Here is a 22,167-nt window from a genome sequence, read left to right as displayed (position 1 = left end):
ACCCAACTCTAGTGCTTCTTTTTCCACGACTAAGCAGAGACGCTCTATTATAGTTCTTCAAACTTTTTTTGTCTTAGTGTAAAAGTTGAATGACCTCTTCTATAAGTTTGAGTTCAGTAGAAGACCCAGATTATGGATATCATATCTAGTGGGACATACTTTAATTAACAGAAGATAATTAATATACTATATCAAAGTGCATTATTAGATTTGCACTGCATCTCTCCACGTTTTTCTTATAATATTTCAGTTGAATGGAGGAAGACTGGAATTGTCAGAGAAGCCTTGTTCTTAGGATCTAGATGAAAAAGTTCATAGTGAGTCTTTTAAAACATATTTAAATAATGAGAAGTGTAATCACAACAAGGGACTATGTAAGAATGAATACTGCAAAGGAAACTTTATACAATGGATTGGCCAAAATGCACAATGCACATGAAACTGAAGTCATGTAGTTTACTTGTTGACCATGTGGCTAAAGTTCAAAAAGTCTCTGCTCCAAAAGCTGTACCTAGTAATCTTCCAAAATTGATTTTAAATAAAGTTCTTAAATTGTAGCAATAAACAAAAAGACAAGATACACTTAAACAATACTGCAGTTTATCAAAAGACACATAAGAAATTTCAACTCTCATGTCTTTGACAGTTATAAAAATCAATATTTTGGCTAAGTTATAAACATGTTTATAATGCAATTATATGCAATTGCATAACCCTAGTAATGCTAATGACAGCTATAAGATCAGAATAGGTTTTTAAAAAAACACTAAAAACATAAAAATATGTAGCCCCATTATTTACCTGTAGAACGTGTTGAATTTATGCCTAAATTTCAGCATTTACTATATCATCACTGCTCTAATTTTAAAAATCACATCCAAAGGATAAGGCAAAACCACCTACGAATTGGCATATTTGTTTATTTCTCAATTTGTGAAAATGTCCTTAATTTGTTGATGTAGCAAACAAATTTCAACTCTGATTGCTATGCAAAAGAACAAGATAATCTGCTTTGCAATGAACTTTAAAGTTCAATTGCACACAGGCAACATGCTATATGTGAAAAAATTACTAACTGAACTACAGGTATTAAATACTGAAAAAAGTTAACAGTTTATTATAATTTATTTTATTTAACAATCTAGGAAGTTTGCAGCCATCAGCAGTTCCAGTGCAATTTCAGGTGCAATTGGAAATTCAGGAATCTCCGTGGAGCTGTTAGTGTAGCGAACCTTGTAGGTAAAATACATGCATACTTTTGATAGCACATGTGAAGGGATCTCTCTAAAATTGACTTCATTAGTTTCGTTCTCAGCAAATTGACCTGGAAAAGAAAAGGAATTTGTTCGTGATACATGGGCTGACCTGTGTTCCTCCAAAATTCATATGTTTAAGTCCTAACCCCCAATACTTGAATGTGACTTTGTTTGGAGATAGGTAATTAAGGCCCTAATCCAATATGACTGGCATCCCTATCAGAATAGGAGATGAGGCTGCAGACACACAGAGGTAAGACAACAGTGGGAAGACACAGGAAGAAGACAGTCATCTACAAGGCAAGGAGAGAGACCTCAGAAGAAACCAACTCTGTCAACACCTTGATCTCTAATTTCCACCCTCCAAAACTGTGAGAAAATAAATTTCTGTTTAAACCATCCAGTCAATGGTACTTTGTTATGGCAGCCCTAGCAAAACTAATATAATGCAAAAAGGATAAACCCAACTAGCATCAAATGAAATATGTAGATTTCTGAGTAGAAACATAAAAAAAATCTTTATTAAAACGACTCAGTCTAGGGAATTAAGTACTTATAGACCAGCAAGAGCTCTGTGCTATGTTGTCATGTAAATATAAATGATAAGTGAAAACACTATCCTTAAAGAATCTTTTCAAGAGAGTAAATGCATTGTTTTCCCCTTTAGTTTTTAAAAATACGGTCATGTTAATGAGCTCTCATAAGCTACTTCCTCCCTTTGTTTAATAACAGTTCATACACTGTTTTTAGTGATCTCTCAATTTCTTTAGCTCTATGATTTCTTTACTATTGGGATAAAATATTTTCTTGGCAGTCTAGCACTAGCACTGTGCACTGAATATAAAAGGCAGAAAAATGTACTTTCTGAGAATGTAGTATTTTAAAAGTTTTCTAGTAATTGTCTATTGGTTGGGGGTAGGATGGGATGCGCAGAAAGGAAAGAAGGATTCAGCAGATAATTCATAGCAATGAGGTAAATTTTTGTTTGCCAATAACGAAAACTCTCTTTCTTAAATGTATGTATGAAATATTACCAATAGGCACTTATTAAGCCTTTGACACTAGACAAACATTAGTGTTTTCTTTAGGTGAAATTCGCATAACAGGTGGGAATATAAATTGGTATAGCCACTATGGAGAACAGTATGGAGGTTCCTTAAAAAACTAAAAATAGAGTTAGCATATGATCTAGCAGTCCCACTCCTGGGCGTATATCCAGAAAAGACGAAAACTCTAATTCGAAAACATACATGCACCCTTATGTTCACAGCAGCACTACTTACAATAGCCAAGACATGGAAGCAACCTAAACGTCCACTGACAGATGAATGGATAAAGAAGATGTGGTACATATATATATATTGGACTACTACTCAGCCAAAAGAAAAGAAAATAATGCCATTTGCAGCAACATGGATGGACTGAGACACTGTCATACTGAGTGACATCAGACACATAAAGACAAATATCAGATGATACCGCTTACAAGTGGAATCTAAAAAAAAAGGGTACAAGTGAACTTATTTACAAAACAAGTAGAGTCACGGATGTAGAAAACAAACTTATGGTTACTGGGTGGGAAAGAGGGGGTGGAATGAATTGAGAGATTGGGACTGACATATATACACTGCTATGTATAAAATAGGTAACTAATGAGAACCTACTGTAGAGCACAGGGAACTCTACTCAATGCTCTGTGGTGACCTAAATGGGAAGGAAACTAAAAAAGAGTGGATATATGTATACGTATGACTGACTCACTTTGCTGTACAGCAAGAAACTAACACAACATGGTAAAGCAACTGTGCTCCAATAAAAATTAATAATAATAGAAAAAAGAAATTCATATAAAAGTCACCAACTTAAGATGTGCAATTCAGTGTACATTCACAATGCCGAGCAACCATCCTCTCCATCTGGTTCCAAAACATCTTCGCCACCCCAAATAAAACCCACACCGCAGCCCCTGGAAAACACCAACCTGCTTTCTTTCTCTATGTTTTTGGGGTTTTTTTTGCCACATTGCGCGGCTTGCATGATCTCAGTTCCCTGACCAGGAACTGAACCCAGGTCACAGTGGTGAAAGCACCGAATCCTTAATCACTAGACCACCAGGGAACTCCCCTCTACTTTCTGTCTCTATGGATTTATCTATTCTGGATATTTCATACAAATGGAAGTATACAACAATGTGTGTCTGGCTTCTTTCACTCAGCATAATGTTTTAAGGTGCATCCACCTTGTAGCATGCATCAGTAATTCATTCCTTTTCATGCAAACATTAGTTTGGTGCCGAAAGTTTGAAGCTTCAAAGATAAAACTCTTGTTTTTAAATTAAAGGAGATCAGACTTTGTAAAAGTCCTTTAATCTCAATTTTTAGTTAAAATTTTGTTGGCATCGGGATTTTTCCCCTAAAGTACATCCTAGTTCTGTCCAGTAGAAAAGTCTAAAAGCACTTCAACCCAGGAGCAATGAGTATTGCTAGCACCCACAGTGGGGTATCTAAGTACCATTTTCCATTAAAAAATCAAACCGAACCCCCCCCCCCAAACCCCAGGGCTCTTTAATGAATGGCTGTTTTTAGGATTGAGGAATAATGTACAAAATGAACCTGAGAAATTTTTTTATTACAGAAAGTAGTATAGCTATTCAAGGCTAATAAAACTGTGTCGAAAGGACACAGGAGCCAACCTGATCTGCTCCTTCTGGCATAAAAACGGAGCCGTTTGAGCATCAGTAAGAATGACTGCACCTAACTGAAAAATATCCAATAAAAAGTATATATGCAAAAAAACAAACAAAACAAACACTCTTTACTGTTGGAGGATGCTGGAGAACCAATTCTTTACTCTGAAAAATTGCACGTAAAGGGGAAAAAAAAAATCAAGCATTTATCTTTTCTTTCCCGTACAGACTATATTTCAGCGTAACCAAATAGTTCTTCTTTATAGGAGAGTTCTAACTAATAAATGCAGAAGAAATTACAGAATTAGAAAATCTCTGTTTTATAATTCCAAATGAAGTAAATCTCAGCAATAATCACAGTGAATGCTAAAACTAAATATTATATGAAAGTCTGACTGGGGAATTGCTCATGGACAAATCAGCTTGATAACTCTGGAACCCACTGATCAGTCTTGACATTGCTAAAAGACGTGATACAATAGGACTACAAGAGTTCCACCTATAAAGTATTCTTGCTAGAAAGATAAACTGGATTCTGTTCAAGGCTCTAGAGTTCTAATTATGAATTTACAAGATGAAACATGATTAAGTATAACCTGGATGTGGACATTATACAAATAACTTTGTTTCTAGTAAAATTGATAGTCTGGAAAAAAAAGCAGGGGGGAGGTTGCAGGGGGACTATCATAGATTTTGCAAGTGAAATAACCTAATGTCAGGAATTTGCTTGAAATACTCTTTTAAAAAAAGTTAGGATAATAGACAAAACAAAACTGGCAAAATGTTGACAACTATTGAAGCTAGTTGATGGGTACAGGAAGGTGTGTTATGCTATTCTCTCCAAGTCTGTGTATGTTCTAAAATCTCCATAGTAAAAAATATAGAAAAGGGATTGCAAAGGATCCGAAATAGCCAAAACAATTTTGAAAAAGAAAAACAAAGTTGGGGGCCTCACACTTCCCAATTTCAAAACTTACTACAAAGCTACAGAAATCAAAACAGCGTGATACTGGTATAACCACAGATACATAGATCAATGGAAAATCGAGAGCCCAAAAATAAACCTACATACCTACGGTCAACTGATTATCAACAGGGATGCCAAGACCATTCAGTATGGTCTCTCTGACAAATAGTAATGGGATGTCCACATGCAAAAGAATGAAGCTGATTCACACTATATGCAAAAATTAACTTAAAATCAAGAACCTAAATGTAAGTGCTTAAAACACAACTCCTGTAAGAAAACATAAGGTAAATCTTCATGACATTGAATTTGGCAATGCATTTTTAGACAGGACTCCAAAAATCGGAAACAACAAAAGGGAAAATAAATTGGACTTCATCAAAATAAAAAACTTCTGTGCATCAAAAGATACTATCAAGAAAAAACAGCCTACAGAATGAAGAAAGTATTTGCAAATCATTTATCTCATAAGGTATATAGAATTTATAAAGAACTCTTAATAAAGTTCAGAATTTATAAAGAACTTATAAAGTGTCCAGAATTTATAAAGAACTCTTAAACTCAACAACAAAAAGACAAGTCAATTAAAAAATGGGCAACAAAATTGAATAGATATGCGTCAAAAGAAAATATACAAATGACCAGCAAGCACAAGCAGATATATTTAACTTCATCAGTCATTAGGGAATTGCTAAGCAAAATTACAATGAGATACCACTTCACACCCACTAAGATGGTTACAATCAGAAAAATGGAAAATAACAAATGTCAGGGAGGATGTGGAGAAACTGGAAGCCTCGTACACGGCTGGCAGGAACGTAAAATGGTTCAGCCACTGTGCAGACAGTTCAGCGTTTCCTCCAAGAGTTAAACACAGAATTACCCTATGCTCCGGAAATTCCAACCCTCAAGAAAAATTTTCTTGAGGTAAAATGGGAACAGTAGATATGTGGGAAGCAATAACTTCTATAGGTAAACTTTACATGTAACCAGGAGCAAAAATCACCAGAGTCCTTCTGTGGTGAACTGACCATGGAAACATAGGAAAATGATGCTTCCTATTACAAAAGAATCAATTAGGTTTTATTGAAACTATGGTAAATAACTGAAAACAGGAAATAGCAGAAGCCACTTTTTTCCCAATGCAACATAACCATGCAGTAATTAATGTTAGAACAGTTACTATCTTTCTTTTAATGTTATGAGTCATTTAATTCAACTTGAAAACACATTCATCAAACATTAAAAAAGTGAGGATATATTAAGAGGAAATAAAGAAATGTACCTACCTGGGCCACTCAACATGGCTTTTATTGTTCCTGATGTTAGTGCGTGTTCTCTTTTTACAATAAATTCATGACCATCCGAAGATATCAATTTGACATACATGGCGTCAGGGCCCTCACAGCCACCATAGGTTTTCTCTTCTCCATCTAAAGTATGTAGTAAGATAATTTTTGAATCACAAAATTTATTAAAAATAAACAGGTTTACCAAGGTTAGTATATGAATAACTCAGAGCAGAAACATTTCTGGAGAGTAATAGCCACCAAGATTTTAAACTTTTTAACTCCTTATTTTATTATTCTCTAAATATTTTCCAATATCAGAATAAACTTTACATTCAAGGATGTTTACTTTATTTATTTTTATTTTTAATTTTTGGCCACATGGCTTCTGGGATGTTAATTCCCCAACCAGGGATTGAAAATGGGCCACAGCAGAGAAAGCGCCAATTCCTAACCACTGGACCACCAGGGAACTCCCAAGGATGTTTACTTTAGATGAAAATTTACCAGTATTTTTCATGGAAGTATTAACAATTTGTGAACACAGCAGCACATTTAAATTTGAAGACTAAAAGAAAATATTCAAATAGTAAAACTTTAATTCTATGACCTGAAATACTCATTTTTAAAGTAAGATGCATAGTGTGTTTATGAATAAATGTTCATATGCCATGTGAGCGCAACTTCTGACAAGCCCCGTATTCTAAAATTTAGGGCCTTCGTTACTCAGCATTTTACTCTTGATCCATAAAAAAACGATCAAAAAATTTTACTGCCCAGTTTAAATTATTGCATGAATATTGAAACAATGACTACAGACAAATAATCAATCTTTAAAAATTCAAAGTAGAGGTGAGGTAGCTACCAGCTATCCTCAATGCCACCATGCCGGCTTCAGCCACAGGAACTGGCTCAACGTAACTTTCTGAGGGAGTATGTATTTTTATACAACCCTTTAAGATCTTTTCTCACACGTATAACTTTACAATTTTGTACCGACAGAATTTTAATTTTTATGGTACCAATATCTGAAAGAAAATATCTTAAGGCTTATTCTAAAAACTTAGTAAGACTTAGCAAGAAGTACAGAGGATGAAGCTGAAGTACTGTTCAGTTACAAACATCCATTTACTCATTCATTTGTTATTAATTTAGAAATCCCTAAAACTGAGATTAACAAATATCAAAGTCACTTACGTACTACCACTGCCAAAAACGTTTAACCTGAATCTAATGAGGAGGAAATACTCAGACAAATCTAAATTTAAATGAGTCATGAAAGACCTCACTCCTCACCCAATCCCAAAAGTAGGGAACTGTTTAAAGAACACAAAAGAGATAAATTAATGCAATAAGTAAATCCTTGATTGGACCCTGGATTTAAAAATAATAAACCCACTGTAAAGAACACTATTGAAAAAACTGAAATTCTGAATATGGACTGAATTACGAGATGCATGCTTAAGCATTTAGGTGTGGAGTATTACATGTACAATTAATAAATAGAACAGAAAAAAAAGCTTATGTGTGTTTTTGTGTGTATATGTGGGTACATAAACACATACAAACGTATACACGCAGGAAAAGCAAATATGACAAAACGTTAACTAGTGAAGGCTATAGTGTATTATTCTTGCAATTTTTCATAATAAAAAGCTGGGGGACTCATAAAGATGCATGTAACTTCTAATTATAGACTATTCAAGAGTACAGATTTTTAGCAGTTTTTGCCAACCTCTGAGAACAAAAATAAAAATTATCAATTATTTAAATTTATACTTCCAGTATTTTTTTTTTTTTTTGGCAAGAGAAACCACTTTCTATGTATGTTGGGAGAGTTTCTAATTTCCTAAGGTACAATAACTAGCAATCACAAATTAAATTTGGCATAATAATGTTACTGATCTGCTTTTCAGAAATATATAATAAACATAAGCTGCTGATTTAAACAACTAATTTCAGTCTACTCTACTTTCTTACTTGCATTCACTGACTTCAAAGGCCTATCTTTGAGAAGAAAGCTTCAACTAATTGAACTACAAAATGACTTTTATATAACTTACCCATTATGTTCTTATGAAATTCTACTTTGAGTCCACAGGAACTTTAGTAGTTTCCTGAAATATAACAATACTATATTGAGATTAATGCCAGAATAACATGTTTTCCCATTATTTTTTAATACGTCCTTGGTGTTACAAGTGCAAGGACTCTCTCTGCTATGTAAGTTTCCCAGCCACCACAATATGGAACAGTATCAAGTTTCTGAACATCTGAGAGAAGATGATCACCTCCAGGACAGTAAAGTCTAAATACAGATTTTCCCCCCGCCTTTTTAAGGTAACTATTCTGACAACAGTTTAAACACACATATGTTGTTCCTTAGGAGCTGAACTGAACTTGAAGGAGACACCCTTGGCCTTAATCATCTTTGTATACTATAGCTACTAGATACTGGTAAACATTAAAGCGAGTATCTGCTAAATGAATGACAACATGATAAATCCAAGGATGTGAAGTAGCTTTCCTGTGAATAAAAAAGGTAAGGCTTGCCCTCTTCTTATGTAAGTGTGCACATCTATAATACATTTTACTGTTCCATCCCTTCTGCACAGAGGCTACCAAAGTTCTGAGATGTAACAACGAAGTGTTAAAAAAAAATTTAATTTTTGAGAAATCTTAAATTTCACGAAAGAAATGACTACCAAAGGAAAAGAGCTCATGTTTTCAGTAATTTGTATTTTAACAGCATTTCTTCGAAGGAGGATTTTTTCATCCGAATATTATTTTTTATGTCATTATCAGAAAAACAGTGTATCCTAATTATCTTGTTCTCTAAGAAATTCCTGACCAATAAACCTATGTAATCCCTCACCTTAAAAAACATCATTGATGTATAGAGAAGCTGAATGCTCCAGGTGTTGACAGAGTCAGGGGAAAAATTAAATGTTAGTCTAGAACACTCCCCAAGCATGTAGGGAGGTATTTAAAGTACCATGTCTAATGTGAGAGAAAGGCAGCAGGGGCAATGTAACGTTTTTACCAACCATTTGAGGGCCTAATGAGTGTAAACGTTGCATTAAATGCCTTGCATACATTGTCTTATTTTAAAACAACACTTCCACAGGGGAATTATCATTCCCATTTTAGAGATGAGAAAACATGAGGAGGCTGCTACCTGCTCAAGGCTTCTACAGCTTAAGTGGCAACATGAGAATTTAAACCTGGGTAGGTTTGCTTTAGAGCCCACGCTCCCTTCCATTATTCCATACCACCATGGTAACAAATTCTGGCTCCTGTTAAAACTTCTTTTCCACTACTGCTGAGAGGTGCTGATATAAATCCTTAGATAGTTATCTAATATTTAAAAACAGTACTCTGTCATTTTTTGGTCAAAGTAGTAAGCAATTAAAAAATTTATCAGTCATTATTATTTTCTTCTGTTCATACTGCTTTGTACTCCTTCTAAAACACAAAAAAAGGAAAACATGCTAGAAAAGCTAGAAGAAGAAGAATTTCAAGTGCCAACTTTTCTCTGGAAAATCTCCAGAGCAAAACACCCAGGTTGTTTACTTAACCAGCAGTAGCTAAGCAACCATGAAAAGTCACACCTGAGAAGCCCTTTGGGTAGCAACAGTTTTTCTACAGACTTCTTAACATAGTAAATCAATTCCATCATTTACAAAAGGGTCAAGGTTGCGGGAGGAGGGAGCTCCCCATCACTAACAAAGAAAGAGTAAATCAACACTAACAATTAGGAGTAAACACTGATTCCTATGTGGAAGTTAAAAGTATCTGAAATATGATTAAATTAGGACTTAACCCACAAATAACCTATACAAATCTAAGTTTGGGGCTACAAAATCTCAGTGTGAACATCTGAACATCTACTCCACAACCGAATTAGGTATATATGAATTAGGTAGGTAAGAGGAAGTGGTTGAACAGTGGGTTGAGAATAGTTCCAGGCAGAAGACATGAACAAAGGCTTGATGTCATTGTGCTTTTAGAGTGTTATACAGAAACATTACTTTTTTATAGTTTTCTATTTTTTAGATTTTTATTATCTAACAAATACTTAGAAATTCTAGCCTAGGGCCTACACTGAAATCAGTTTTTATCCTAGTATCTTTGAACACCAAAAAGATCTTTAAACAGCCCATCCCTTTTCTGATTTGAAATGTTACCCTTATCATATACTATATTACTACATGGATTTCTAGACTGTATTCTGTTCCATCAATCTGTTTATACCTGACCAATATCCCCACTGTTTTAATTACAATAGTGTGATAAACATGTTTTTGCTAAGGAGTTGGGCAAGTCCACATTTTGTTATTACACATTTCTCATTAGGTCTACTTTTAGGTACTTTATAGTTCCCATTATGAATGGGATCTGTTTTCTCGATTATACTTTCTGAAAGGTTATTGCTGGTGTTTTAAAGAAAACCTTTTAAATTCGGTAAGTTGAGCTTGTATTCCATGATCTTCACAAACTCTTATTAGTTCTAATAGTTTTTCAGCTGACTTGCTTGGATTAGCTAAGTAGATGAGAGCAACAGCTGCAAATCTATTCTTTGTATCTTTTTGCTTTTTTACATTGGTTATTTACCTGGAAAAAATAAGGTTAGATGTCTAACCGACATCACTCACAAAAACACACTACAGTTTAAAGAACCAAATGTAAAAAAACCCCACTGAACTCTAGAAAAATAGCAGAAGAAAAAATACAAATAGCTCATAGACCTGTATAAAAATGTTTGACCCCAATGGTAATAAGAAAACTAAAACATTAAAACTTGCTAAGAACCAAGTTTTGGAGGGAAGGGGAAATAGGTGATACTAAACAAAAATAGTATATTTATACTTTTGAAATATTATGGGGCAGTGAAAAGGAAAAGTTAAACCTATATATATAATAACATGGAAATACCAAGATAAACTGTTAATTTTTTAAAAAGCAGATTAGAATGATAGGTACAGGTTGATGTCATTTAAGTAAAATGAGGGATTTCTCACCTATTAACCTCATGTTTTCTGCTGGAAAAAAAAAAATATAAAAATAACCCTGAATAGCCAAAACAATTTTGAGAAAGAAGAACAGAGCTGAAGGTACCATGCTCCCTGATTTCAAATCACTACTACAAGCTACAGTAATCAAGACAGTATGTAAAAAACAGTCACATAGATCAATAGAACAGAACAGAGAGCCCAGAAATAAGCCCACACTTATATGATCAATTAATCTATGACAAAAGAGCCAAGAATATTCAGTGGGAAAAAAGACAGCCTCTTCAATAAACGGTGTTGGGAAAACTGGACAGCTACTGCAAAAGAATCAAACTGAACTACTGTCTCATACTATATATAAAAATAAACTCAAATACTTAAATGTAAGACCTGAAATCATAAAACTCCTAGAAGAAAACATAGTGCGTTCTCTGACATTGGTCTTAGCAGTATTTTTTGGGATATGCCTCCTCAGGCAAGGGAAACAAAAGCAAAGATGAACAAATGGGACTACATCAAACTAAGTAAAAAACTTCTGCACAGCAAACAAAACCATCAACATAATTAAAATGCCACCTACTGAATGGGAGAAGATGTTTGCAAACAATCTGTCTGATAAGGGGTTAATACCCAAAATATATAAAGAACTCATGCAACTCAATATCAAAAAAACCCCAAACAACCCCAATTAAAAAATGAGCAGATGGGCTTCCCTGGTGGCACAGTGGTTGAGAGTCCGCCTGCCGATGCAGGGGACACGGGTTCGTGCCCCGGTCCGGGAAGATCCCACATGCCGCGGAGCGGCTGGGTCCGTGAGCCATGGCCGCTGAGCCTGCGCATCCGGTGCCTGTGCTCCGCAATGGGAGAGGCCACAGCAGTGAGAGGCCCGCGTATCGCAAAAAAAAAAAAGTGCAGAGGACCTAAATAGACATTTTTCCAAAGAAGACACACAACACACAGACAGCCAACAAATACATGAAAAGATACTCAACATCATTAATCACCAGGGAAATGCAAATTGAAACCACAACGAGATGCCACCTCAGACCTGTCAGAATGGCTATCATCATTTTTGGCAAGGATATGGAGAAAAGGGAACCCTCACGCAGTGCTGGTGGGACTGTAAATAGGTGCAGTCACTATGGAAAACAGCATGGAAGCACTACCATGGATCCAGCATTCCACTTCTGTGTATTTTTTCTAAAGACAACAAGAACACTAATTCAAAAAGATACACACACCCCTACATTCACTGTAGCATTATTTACAATAGTCAAGATATGGAAGCAACCTAAGTGCCCATCGATAGATGAATGGATAAAGATATGATACATACACACATACATGCTACAAGATTACTCATATAATGGAATATTACTCAGCCATAAAAAAGAATGAAATCTTGCCATTTGTGACAACATGGGTATTATACTAAGTGAAACAAGTCAGACAGTGAAAGACAAAAACTGCATGATTTCACTTATATGTGGAATCTAAAAACCAAAATGAATGAACAGACACAACAAAACAGAACCACAGACTCACAGATACAGGAGAACAAACCAGTGACTGCCACGGGGGAGGGGGTGGGGGAATGAGTGAAGTAGGCAAGGGAGATTAAGAGGTACAAACTGCCAGTTAGGAGTCCTGAGTCATGGGGATGAAATCTACAGCGTGGGGAATATAGTCAATAACATTGTAATATCTCTGTATAGTGACAGATGGCACCAGACTTATTGTGGTGATCATTTTGTAATGTATAGAAATATAGAATCACTATGCTGTGCACCTGGAACTAATGTAGTGCTGTGCGTCAATTATACTTCAATTTTCAAAAAAAAATCATAAAAATACGTGTTTGAAAGTACAAATAACTAGGAAACTATGATTTAAAACTGATTTTTAAAAAGAAACAAGTATGCGGAACTAAGCCACTCATGAAGGAAACAATCGTCAGTCAGCCTGATGACTTATTCTTAACAATATGTAAGAATATGATTAATTTGGAAAACAAAGTAAATTACATTAACCAAAAATTATCTAATGTTTAGGTCTATTTGAAGAGGCAAGAAGAGCGGCTTTGGCCATTAATACAAATTGACAGAAGTTACACAATTCCAGTTTGTAACAAGACATCAGAATATCTTGCCTAGAATGTGCTTATAGTGTCGCTGAATTTATTTATCTCAGGATGAGATAAAATTCTCATTCTGGCTTATTCAACTTATAACAATGCTCCTATAGTACTTAACTCTTGTGCAGGCAGTTTTAATACTTTTGGCAAAGTAACTCAGTGTCGTTAGAAGTCCATATTTGAATTTCTACTCTGCACATTTCTATCTTGAGACCCAGATAGGTTAAATGATAAGACTTCTGTTTCTTCATCTCCCAAATGAGGAAATTGGACTCAACTGTGCCTAAAGTCCCTTCCAGCTCTACCATTTCATGACTGAACCCATGTGAAATTCACCCTCCCTCTACAACAAACTGCCCATAACTCCCAATTTCCCACTTTATTAAGCAAGAGTCACTCCCACACAGCACACAACTCAAGAGCTCTAGAGTGCTGTGTGTTCCCACTGAGGCTGTCTTGTCTGCCTTACCCTGTAACCTACCTAATCTCCCTCTTAGACAATGATCTCTGAACTCCTTTGTTTTGGTCTAAAAAGTATGAACAAGTACTTCACTATATAGTGTGTACCTAATTATAGATTCTACACACAATAAAATAATTAAAAAGAACCTTTAAATGATGGGCTGAAAGTAAACAAATATAAACCCAACCCTGACCTTGCTTCATCCCACTGTGAAGAGTTCACGAAGACTGGCACCATGCGTGCCTCGCAGCCCTTACACCCTTAACTCCCTGCCCTCTCCTCTGACGTAGCTACCCACCCAAATCCCAACCCTGGCCAAACCCGATTCTCCACCGAGCTCAGGCCTCAACCAAAGACTGAATTGGCTGAAGAAAAGTCACAACCATTGTGACTGGTCTCAATTTTAAATTTATGCCCACACACTTTAAACAGATACTTGGTGTCGGACTGATCCTCCTACCTAGTCAACTGGCTTTCCTACTCTGAGAAAATTCACGGCATCCCCTAAACCTCCAACATACCTCTCCTCCCTACCCTGACAACTTCACTTATTTCACCAGCAAAACAGAAACAAGTCACTTCAACTGCCTTATCTTTCCACCTTCATCCTACCTGCATCTATATACCATATACTTCCTGTTTCAAAAGTTGAGTAAAAATGATCCTTCCTATGCAAGGCCAACCTTTCCAGCTAAGCACAGTGATCCAAGGACTTTGTCCTGCCACAATTCAACATATCAAAATGCTGTAACATCATCACTACCATACACTTCTCTATAACCCATACTGATCAGACTTTTTAGACCTCTAGTCCATTCAAAGTGCTCTTGTCAAATTTCAACTACTTGGTCACTGGGTCAATTTTTTAAATTATTTTATTTATTCATTTAAAAATATTTATTTATTTATTTGGCTGCACGGGGGTCTTAGTTGCGGCATGCATGTGGGATCTAGCTCTGGACCAGGGATCGAACCCGGGCCCCCTGCATTGGAAGCGCGGAGTCTTGACCACTGGACTGCCAGGGAAGTCCCCTCTGGGTCAATTTTTCATCATCATCTTACTCTTAGGGTTTTACAGTTGACTCCGCCCTCTTTTCTGAAACATTTTCTTCCCTTAGCATTACAGATTCCACACCCTCCTGGCCTTTCTGCTTCTGTCACTGTTTGCTCTTCCTCTGACCCGAGTGCTCCCAGACATCTGCCCTCTTCTCCATTAATACTCTTTACTTGATGTCCTCTGGTCCATAGTTTTAAATATCAAAAGTAAAATATGACTCCAAGATTACCTCCCTAGCCTGACTTCTCCCCTGAGCAACAGCAGTGGATATCCTACTTGCCTACTGCACATATTCTGAGCGGTATAAAGTCATCCACCTGAGTACACTCTATACAGAACTCCTGCTTTATTGCTCAGAAACCAGTTCACCTGCCCCAGTCTTCCTCATTCCAGTAAACGGTGCTACTGTTCACCCAGATGCTCGGGCAAAACAGGTGACTCCTCCAAATTGTTTTTCGTCCTGGGGCGAAGGTAAGAACCATTTGGCTCCACCTTCAAATTACATTCCAAATCAGACCACTTCTCACTAACTTCCAACTCTACATCTCTAGTTCAAGCTACCACATGGCAACTGAGCTACCAGCCTCCTTAGGAGCTGGTTTTTCCACTTTCCTCCAACTCTCAGTTTGCCACTCAGCAATCAGTCATCAAAAGCATAAGCCAGGTATCACTCCCCTGCACAAAATCCTCTAATGGCTTCTCATTACAGACAGAACAAGGACTGTAAAGTTCCATCTTATTTACTCCTTGCTAACCACTCTGATCTCATCTCCCATCACTCTTCCTTCATTAACGTCCAGCCATACTGGCCTTCTAAGTATTTTAATAGGTCAAGTTCATTCCTCCCTTAAGGTCTATGCATTTACAGTTACTGCTGTCTGAAAAACTCTTCCTTCAGATCTTTATTATTTTAGTCTCCAGGCAAAGCATTAACGCCTCAGAGAGGTAGGTCTTCCTTGATCACTTCCTTTCAAAAGCAGACACCACACCCTAGTCCTCTAACTTAATCTAACTCTAATCTAGATACAGTCTCTTCACGTTTATCACCACCTGAAACTGTATTTGCTTACATAATATATAGCCTCTTTCCTCAAGCTCGGTGAGGGCAGGCCTCATTTAGTACCTAGCATACAAAAGATGCTCAATAAAGAGTTGAGTGAATGGCACTACTGTTTTCTTAATCACCAAGGCTTGAAATTTTGAGCATCACTGGGTGAGCTTTTTCTGATCTTATTTAATAATGGAACAGTAAACATTTAGGACAGGTTAGCTGAAATGCATTAACACATACCAGTGTAAATACAAAGATTTTCCAGATTATTTTCTAGTACTGAAAAAAATCTACCCAAAAAACCCAAACAAGCAATTTATAAGATATAAATATTACTTTGGAACTTGATATATAGAACTGACTATAACTTCTGACTACAAACTACTGACTATATTACAGAATTACCATAATGTAATGAAACTAGTATCTTCCATTTGAAATAAATTTATATCCATATATATTTTTTGGAATGGTAGATAGTTATTAGGTAAATCTCACACTTAAGGAAAAAAAGGACAGTCATTTAAAAATTAAGTATGAAGCCAAAATCATCACTGGCAATAAGCACTTAATACCCACGATGACAGGGACCATAGTTGTCTCCTTGCCACTGTATCTCCAAAATGAATGAATCCACGTGTGAACAGTGATATTTCAACATCATGAATTATACCACAATTATAATGTCAACGAGATCCGAGACGTATCATTTTAGTCCACTAAGCAAAAAAGGAAACTAGTTGGGGATCAGAAAGCAAATCTGGCAGTTTGAAAATGAGGTTTTAAAACTCTAAAGGATTGCGGTTGTTTTCCACACTGAAGGCGATGCAGAGTAGAAATGCTCGCACTAATAATTCAAACTCCATAGCTGTATTAAAGAGGTTCCATAAGAGAAACTTAATGGCCACTGTACTTGACACTAGATACCTCCTTTCAGATGAGACTGGGAGGCAGATGCACGGCAGCCCCAAAACACCAAGTCGGGCAGAGATCACCCAACAAGTTGGTAAACTTCTCGGGGTCCCGCAACTGGGAAGAGCGAAGGCCCTCTTCTATAACTAGGGGCTGACCCCAAGGAAAGAACGAATCTGAGTGCACCCGGGGAAAGCAAAAAGGGAAAGAGACAGGGCTGCCATGCTCCTAACTCCACCCTGCCCGCGTTTAACCCCGAGGAGGCCCAGTCTCGCCGGCCGCCGCCCCTCCTTCCACCCTTTTCCAAGCCCACCGAGCGGCGCCAGGAAAGGTCCCGCCGCCCTCCTCTCCCCTCCCCCAAACCAAGAGCCGAAGAGGCCAGGGAAGGTTAAGAGCTTCCGTTCCTTCCCCGCCCAAATGGGAAGGGGTGGGAAGTGGGATGGCGAGCGCGCCCACTAGGAGCCTCCCCCGTCCCCCACGCAGGCCCGGAGCTCCGTTCCCACCCCAGACCGAGACTCACTCGTCAGCCACGCAGCAACCACAGCCACCGCACCGGGTCCACGCGCACCGCCACAGCCCCTACACCAGGGCCGCCCCCCCACCCCCAGCTGCTTGCCGCCGTGGGTTCCGGGGCAGTTGGAGGAATCACTTCCGCTGGGTCACGGACGCTTTCTACGCGCGGGAGATTAGTACCTAGTGAGGCGGGGACTCCCTGAGTCCGTCGCCCGCCAGCGTCTACAGGAAGTGCGCAGCGTCCCCTCCCTTCTCCCACAGGCCAAGCCTAAAAGGACGGTAGTCCCTGGAAAGTCTCAACCAATCCTATTCTGGGTCTTTTGACTCCCAGCATGCAGCGCCAATCCTGATCTGATTTCCGCGGGGACTGCATCCTCAAAGAGGTGCTGGGGGTCGGGGGGCTGGGGGGTGGGGGCCGAGGCAGCATTGCATCCTGGGATTTGTAGTTTATCTGGCGGGTAGTGTCGTGTTTGGTTGAGGCAGCACTGCAACCTGGGACTTGTAGTTTCTCACGCTGAATGTTAAGAACCTTGTAATTTTGGAGGTTGTTCCTGCCGCTCGTTTGGGGGTACGCGTAGAGGTCGGAGACTATCTGCAGAGGAAAGATTGGATAGTGGGAGTGCGGTTGCTATGCTAACAAGATCGTGCTCTTTATGAAGCAGCTTGTCTTTTGTGAAAAGTTGCAGAGCTTGTTGAAGAGCATCCCAACAGCTCGCGAAATCGCTGGCCTCATTTCCTCTCTTCCCGGTACCTTTCAGTGTTTACTGAAAACTAACCACGCCCCCCACCCCCACTCTGAGGCCTTTCCCCCACCTCCTGCCCCCTCCCAGACACAGGGTTGCTCAGCTTCTGGATTCTGAAATCACTCACCGAAAGTCCTGCCACCAGTAGTCAGTTCTGACACCATCTTTGTCACTCCACGCCCCCTTTGCCCCTCCTTCCTCTCCTCTCTCTCCCGGTCTCTCCCCGGCGCGCTTCCCCCCAACCCCCATCCACCTATCATTTTTACAAATCTTACCTCCACTTAAGATGGGGTTATGTCCTGATAAGCCCAGTGGAATTTGAAAATGTCGTAAGTCGAAAATGCATTTAATAGACCTAACATAATTTAGCCTAGCTTATCTTAGAATGTGCTGAGAATGCTTACATTAGCCTGCAGTTGGGCAGAAATCGTCCAATGGAAAGCTTATTTTATAATAAAGTGTTGATTATCTTAGGTAATTTATTGATTACTTGTACTGAAAGTGAAAGACACAATGGTTGTATAAGTGTATTGGTTGTTTACCCTCCTGTTTGGGTGGCTGATTAGGAGCTTCAACACCGGGGAGAGAGTTTCATACTGCATATTGGTAGCCCAGGAAAAGATTAAAATTTCAAATTGTGTATGGTTTCTACTGAATGCATATAGCTTTGACACCATCGTATAGTCAAGAAATTGTAAGTCGAGCTATTGTAAATCAGAGCCGTCTTTGCTCTCTTTCCCTTGGTGAAATTTAGGCACCCTTCCAGGAAGGGTGAAACAGCTAAATAAAGTTCACCCTCTGTTTACCGGACTGTGGCATGAAAGGAATGTAGGGCCAAGACTCTCACCATTGCAAGTTGCTCAACTCCTACTGTTGTGTAATGATGTCCGCAAAGGGAAAACAGATACAGGCGATCCAAAGTTTGTTGACCTAATTAGTGACTTTTGCCTGCAAGACTTTTTTAGTTCATCTGGCAGATAAAAGGTGTTGCAAAAGCAATACCGGACAGACCGTCCTGGGTAAATTTTTCAAAGCCTTTGCAAAAATTATTAAACAAAGTTTTTTGGTTATAATAGCTCAGAGTAGAATTTGGTGGGGAGGAGAGGCAATGGGGTGAGAAGAGAAGGATGTGGGCCCATTTTCAATTATACTTTTCCTCCTCTACTTCAGAAGTGTTATTTTCTCCAAAACTTTCCCTTTTCCTCATTGCATTATCACATTCTATAAGGGTCACTCTGTTAGTTGCCTAGAGAATGATAGAATTTTCCAGGTGAGGAAACTGAGGCCAGCTAAAGCCAGATTTAGGGCTAATCTAGTCTAGGACTGTTTTTTAAAAAACACAAAATTTTACTTAAAAATTTTATTTATTATGTAATCAATATAATATATGCTTATAAAATGCAGAAATAATCAATATAATATATGCTTATAAAAATGCAGAAATTGCAGATAAATTTGGTTTTTTAATACACTTTTACATAGATTATACAGTGTATATATATGGTTATTTATACTATTTATTTTCCAACTTAACAAACCTCAATAACCCACACTTCTGTAACCAAAATCTCAACAAGCATCATTTTTATTGTCAGTATATACTAACATTGTCTAAATGTACCATGACTCACTTATTTCCTTAAATGTTGGACATTGACCATATTTCCATTTTTAAATCACTTCATGTAATACTGTGTTCAGTATCTGCAGAAATCTTTGACCATGTTTCTATTTCTTTAGAATATGAACATTTTAAAAGATCTTGATAATCTGTTGACAAATTCTTTTCCCCGAAGATTCTCGTAATTTATTTTCGAAACTAGTAATGCATAAAGAAGCATTTAGGGTCCTTATCAAAATACTAGCTTTACCACAATTTTTCTTTTCTTTTTTCCATCACACCATTCTGCCCTTTAGCTCATGTTAAAGGAGGGGAAGGGGGCTGGTGGATGGGGAGGAAAGACAGCCAAAAAACAAACAAAAAATACATACAATAATGGTGGTCATACATTCTACAAGTGATAGCCATTTTCAATTTTTCCATCACCCTCCATCTTTAAAGGGACCCTCTCAGATGATATGAATGGGGAATCAAGGCTTATTTTGTAAACAGCCTTAGTATCATTCTAAAATCCCACTCAAATAGTATATATTCAAAAATTGTCTCTATACTACTAGAATCGGGAAATCTTTCTTTTTTTTTTTTTTAAAGATGTTGGGGGTAGAAGTTTATTAATTTATTTTTGCTGTGTTGGGTCTTCGTTTCTGTGCGAGGGCTTTCTCTAGTTGTGGCAAGCGGGGGCCACTTTTCATCGCGGTGCGGGCCTCTCACTATTGCGTCCTCTCTTGTTGCGGAGCACAGGCTCCAGACGCGCAGGCTCTGTAGTTGTGGCTCACGGAGCTAGTTGCTCCGCGGCATGTGGGATCCTCCCAGACCAGGGCTCGAACCCGTGTCCCCTGCATTAGCAGGCAGATTCTCAACCACTGCGCCACCAGGGAAGCCGAAGAATTGGGAAATCTTTTTAACCATGAATGACACTTTCATATAATTCTATAGCACAGAATTTTCAGAATATCATCTCATTTTAGCTACTTAGAAACCTTGAGTAGACCAAATATTATTATTTCCATTTGCTTACAGTTTCTGTAGGAAGAAACTAAGCTTAACAGAAGATAAAAATTCAGGTTCTCTCAATATATATATATATATATTTTTTAAATTAATTTTTGACTGCATTGAGTCTTTGTTGCTGTGCAGGTTTTCTCTAGTTACTGAGATCGGGGGCTACTGTTCATTGCGGTGCGTGGGCTTCTCACTGCGGTGGCTTCTCTTGTTGTGGAGCAGGGGCTGTAGACGTGCGGGCTCAGTAGCTGTAGCTCGCGGGCTCTACAGCACAGGCTCAGTAGTTGTGCTGCACGGGCTCAGTTACTCCACGGCATGTGGGATCCTCCCGGACCTGGGCTCGAAACCCGTGTCCCCTGCATTGGCAGGCCGATTCTTAACCACTGCGCCACCAGGGAAGTCCCTCAATGTATTGTTGAAGTAATCATACAAAGAGGCCATTAGACTGAGATGGCTCTGCTGCCTTGGTAGTTTAGTGAGCAACCCAAAAGCTAAGCCAGATTCAATTCTTATAAATACCTCAAGGTATTTACAACCAATCACAAACAACCAATCACAAACAGCCAACTAGATTTTCTCAAATAATGCAACAGCATAAGCTATAAGCAGGGACTTCCCTGGCGGTCTAGTGGTTAATACTCCACGCTTCCACTGCAGGGGGCATGGGTTAGATCCCTGGTTGCGGAACTAAGATCCTACATGCCTCACAGTGTGGCATAAGCTATAACCAATCAAATAATTTCCTTGCTTTGCATGTGCATCTTCTCCATAAAAACCTTGCCCCTAGCTCCTGTCAGTGGAATGCTCCTGACCATTTCCAGATTTGGTGCTATCCGATTTGAATAAATTTTTGCTCAAATAAACTCAAAAATTTTAGCATGCCTCAGTTTATCTTTTTAAAGCTATTAAAGAAAAACACTGTATGAACAGAAAAATTTACATACATATCAGTACAATAATGGTTAATTGATATTGTTTGTAATATGAATTACACTAAAACAAGAGTTTTTGAAAGGTAAGTGGAATATAACTTTAAAAAGGGAAGTTACAAAGCAAAGACATGGAAACAATCTAAATGTCCATCGACAGATGAATGGATAAAGATGTGGTATATATATATATGTGTATATATATGTGTGTGTGTGTATATATATGTGTATATATATGTATATATACAGTGAAATATTACTCAGCCATAAAAAAGAATGAAATAATGTCATTTGCAGCAACATGGATGCAACTAGAGATTGTCATACTAAGCGAATGAGTCAGAAAAAGACATATGATATCACTTATATGTGCAATCTAAAATATGGCACAAATGAACCTATCTACAAAACAGAAACAGACTCACAGAGAACAGGTGAGAAGCATTTTGCAGCATTTTGTAAATTGGTATATGTCAATTATATTTAAGCATTATATTTTAGCTTATTTTTAGGTGTTTCCCTCACTATGTAA

General features: G+C 37.9%; 1 protein-coding gene across 5 annotated transcripts; it reads right to left on the bottom strand.

Moving 5' to 3' along the window:
- Positions 1–900: 900 nt before the first annotated feature.
- ELOC (elongin C) lies at positions 901–18,278 on the bottom strand. Of its 5 annotated transcripts, XM_067712039.1 has the most exons (5): positions 18,211–18,225; positions 17,870–17,932; positions 8,262–8,315; positions 6,199–6,342; positions 901–1,324 (listed from the first exon to the last, which is right to left on the bottom strand). In XM_067712039.1, exons 3-5 carry the CDS (start codon positions 8,263–8,265, stop codon positions 1,134–1,136), a joined length of 339 nt encoding a protein of 112 aa, XP_067568140.1. In that variant the 5' UTR covers positions 8,266–8,315; positions 17,870–17,932; positions 18,211–18,225; the 3' UTR covers positions 901–1,133. The 5 variants fall into 5 exon arrangements, with proteins under 5 accessions (XP_067568140.1, XP_067568138.1, XP_067568141.1 ...); XM_067712037.1 differs by lacking the exon at positions 17,870–17,932 and having other exon boundaries at positions 18,211–18,278; XM_067712040.1 differs by lacking the exons at positions 17,870–17,932; positions 18,211–18,225 and adding an exon at positions 17,521–17,608.
- Between the last annotated feature and the right edge of the window lie 3,889 nt (positions 18,279–22,167).

This window comes from Pseudorca crassidens, chromosome 17 (genome assembly GCF_039906515.1).
Source record: "Pseudorca crassidens isolate mPseCra1 chromosome 17, mPseCra1.hap1, whole genome shotgun sequence".
Taxonomy (NCBI): Eukaryota; Metazoa; Chordata; class Mammalia; order Artiodactyla; family Delphinidae; genus Pseudorca; species Pseudorca crassidens.
The sequence above is the reverse complement of the archived record's forward strand: the minus strand, read 5'-3'. Positions and strand labels throughout refer to the sequence as shown.

What these genes read in the sequence shown, in the direction of transcription:
- ELOC (XM_067712037.1), bottom strand. An exon ending in AGCCATGTTGAGTGGCCCAG is followed by an intron (nt 1,325 to 6,198) that starts GTAGGTACATTT and finishes TTTCTTTTCCAG; the next exon opens with GTCAATTTGCTGAGAACGAA.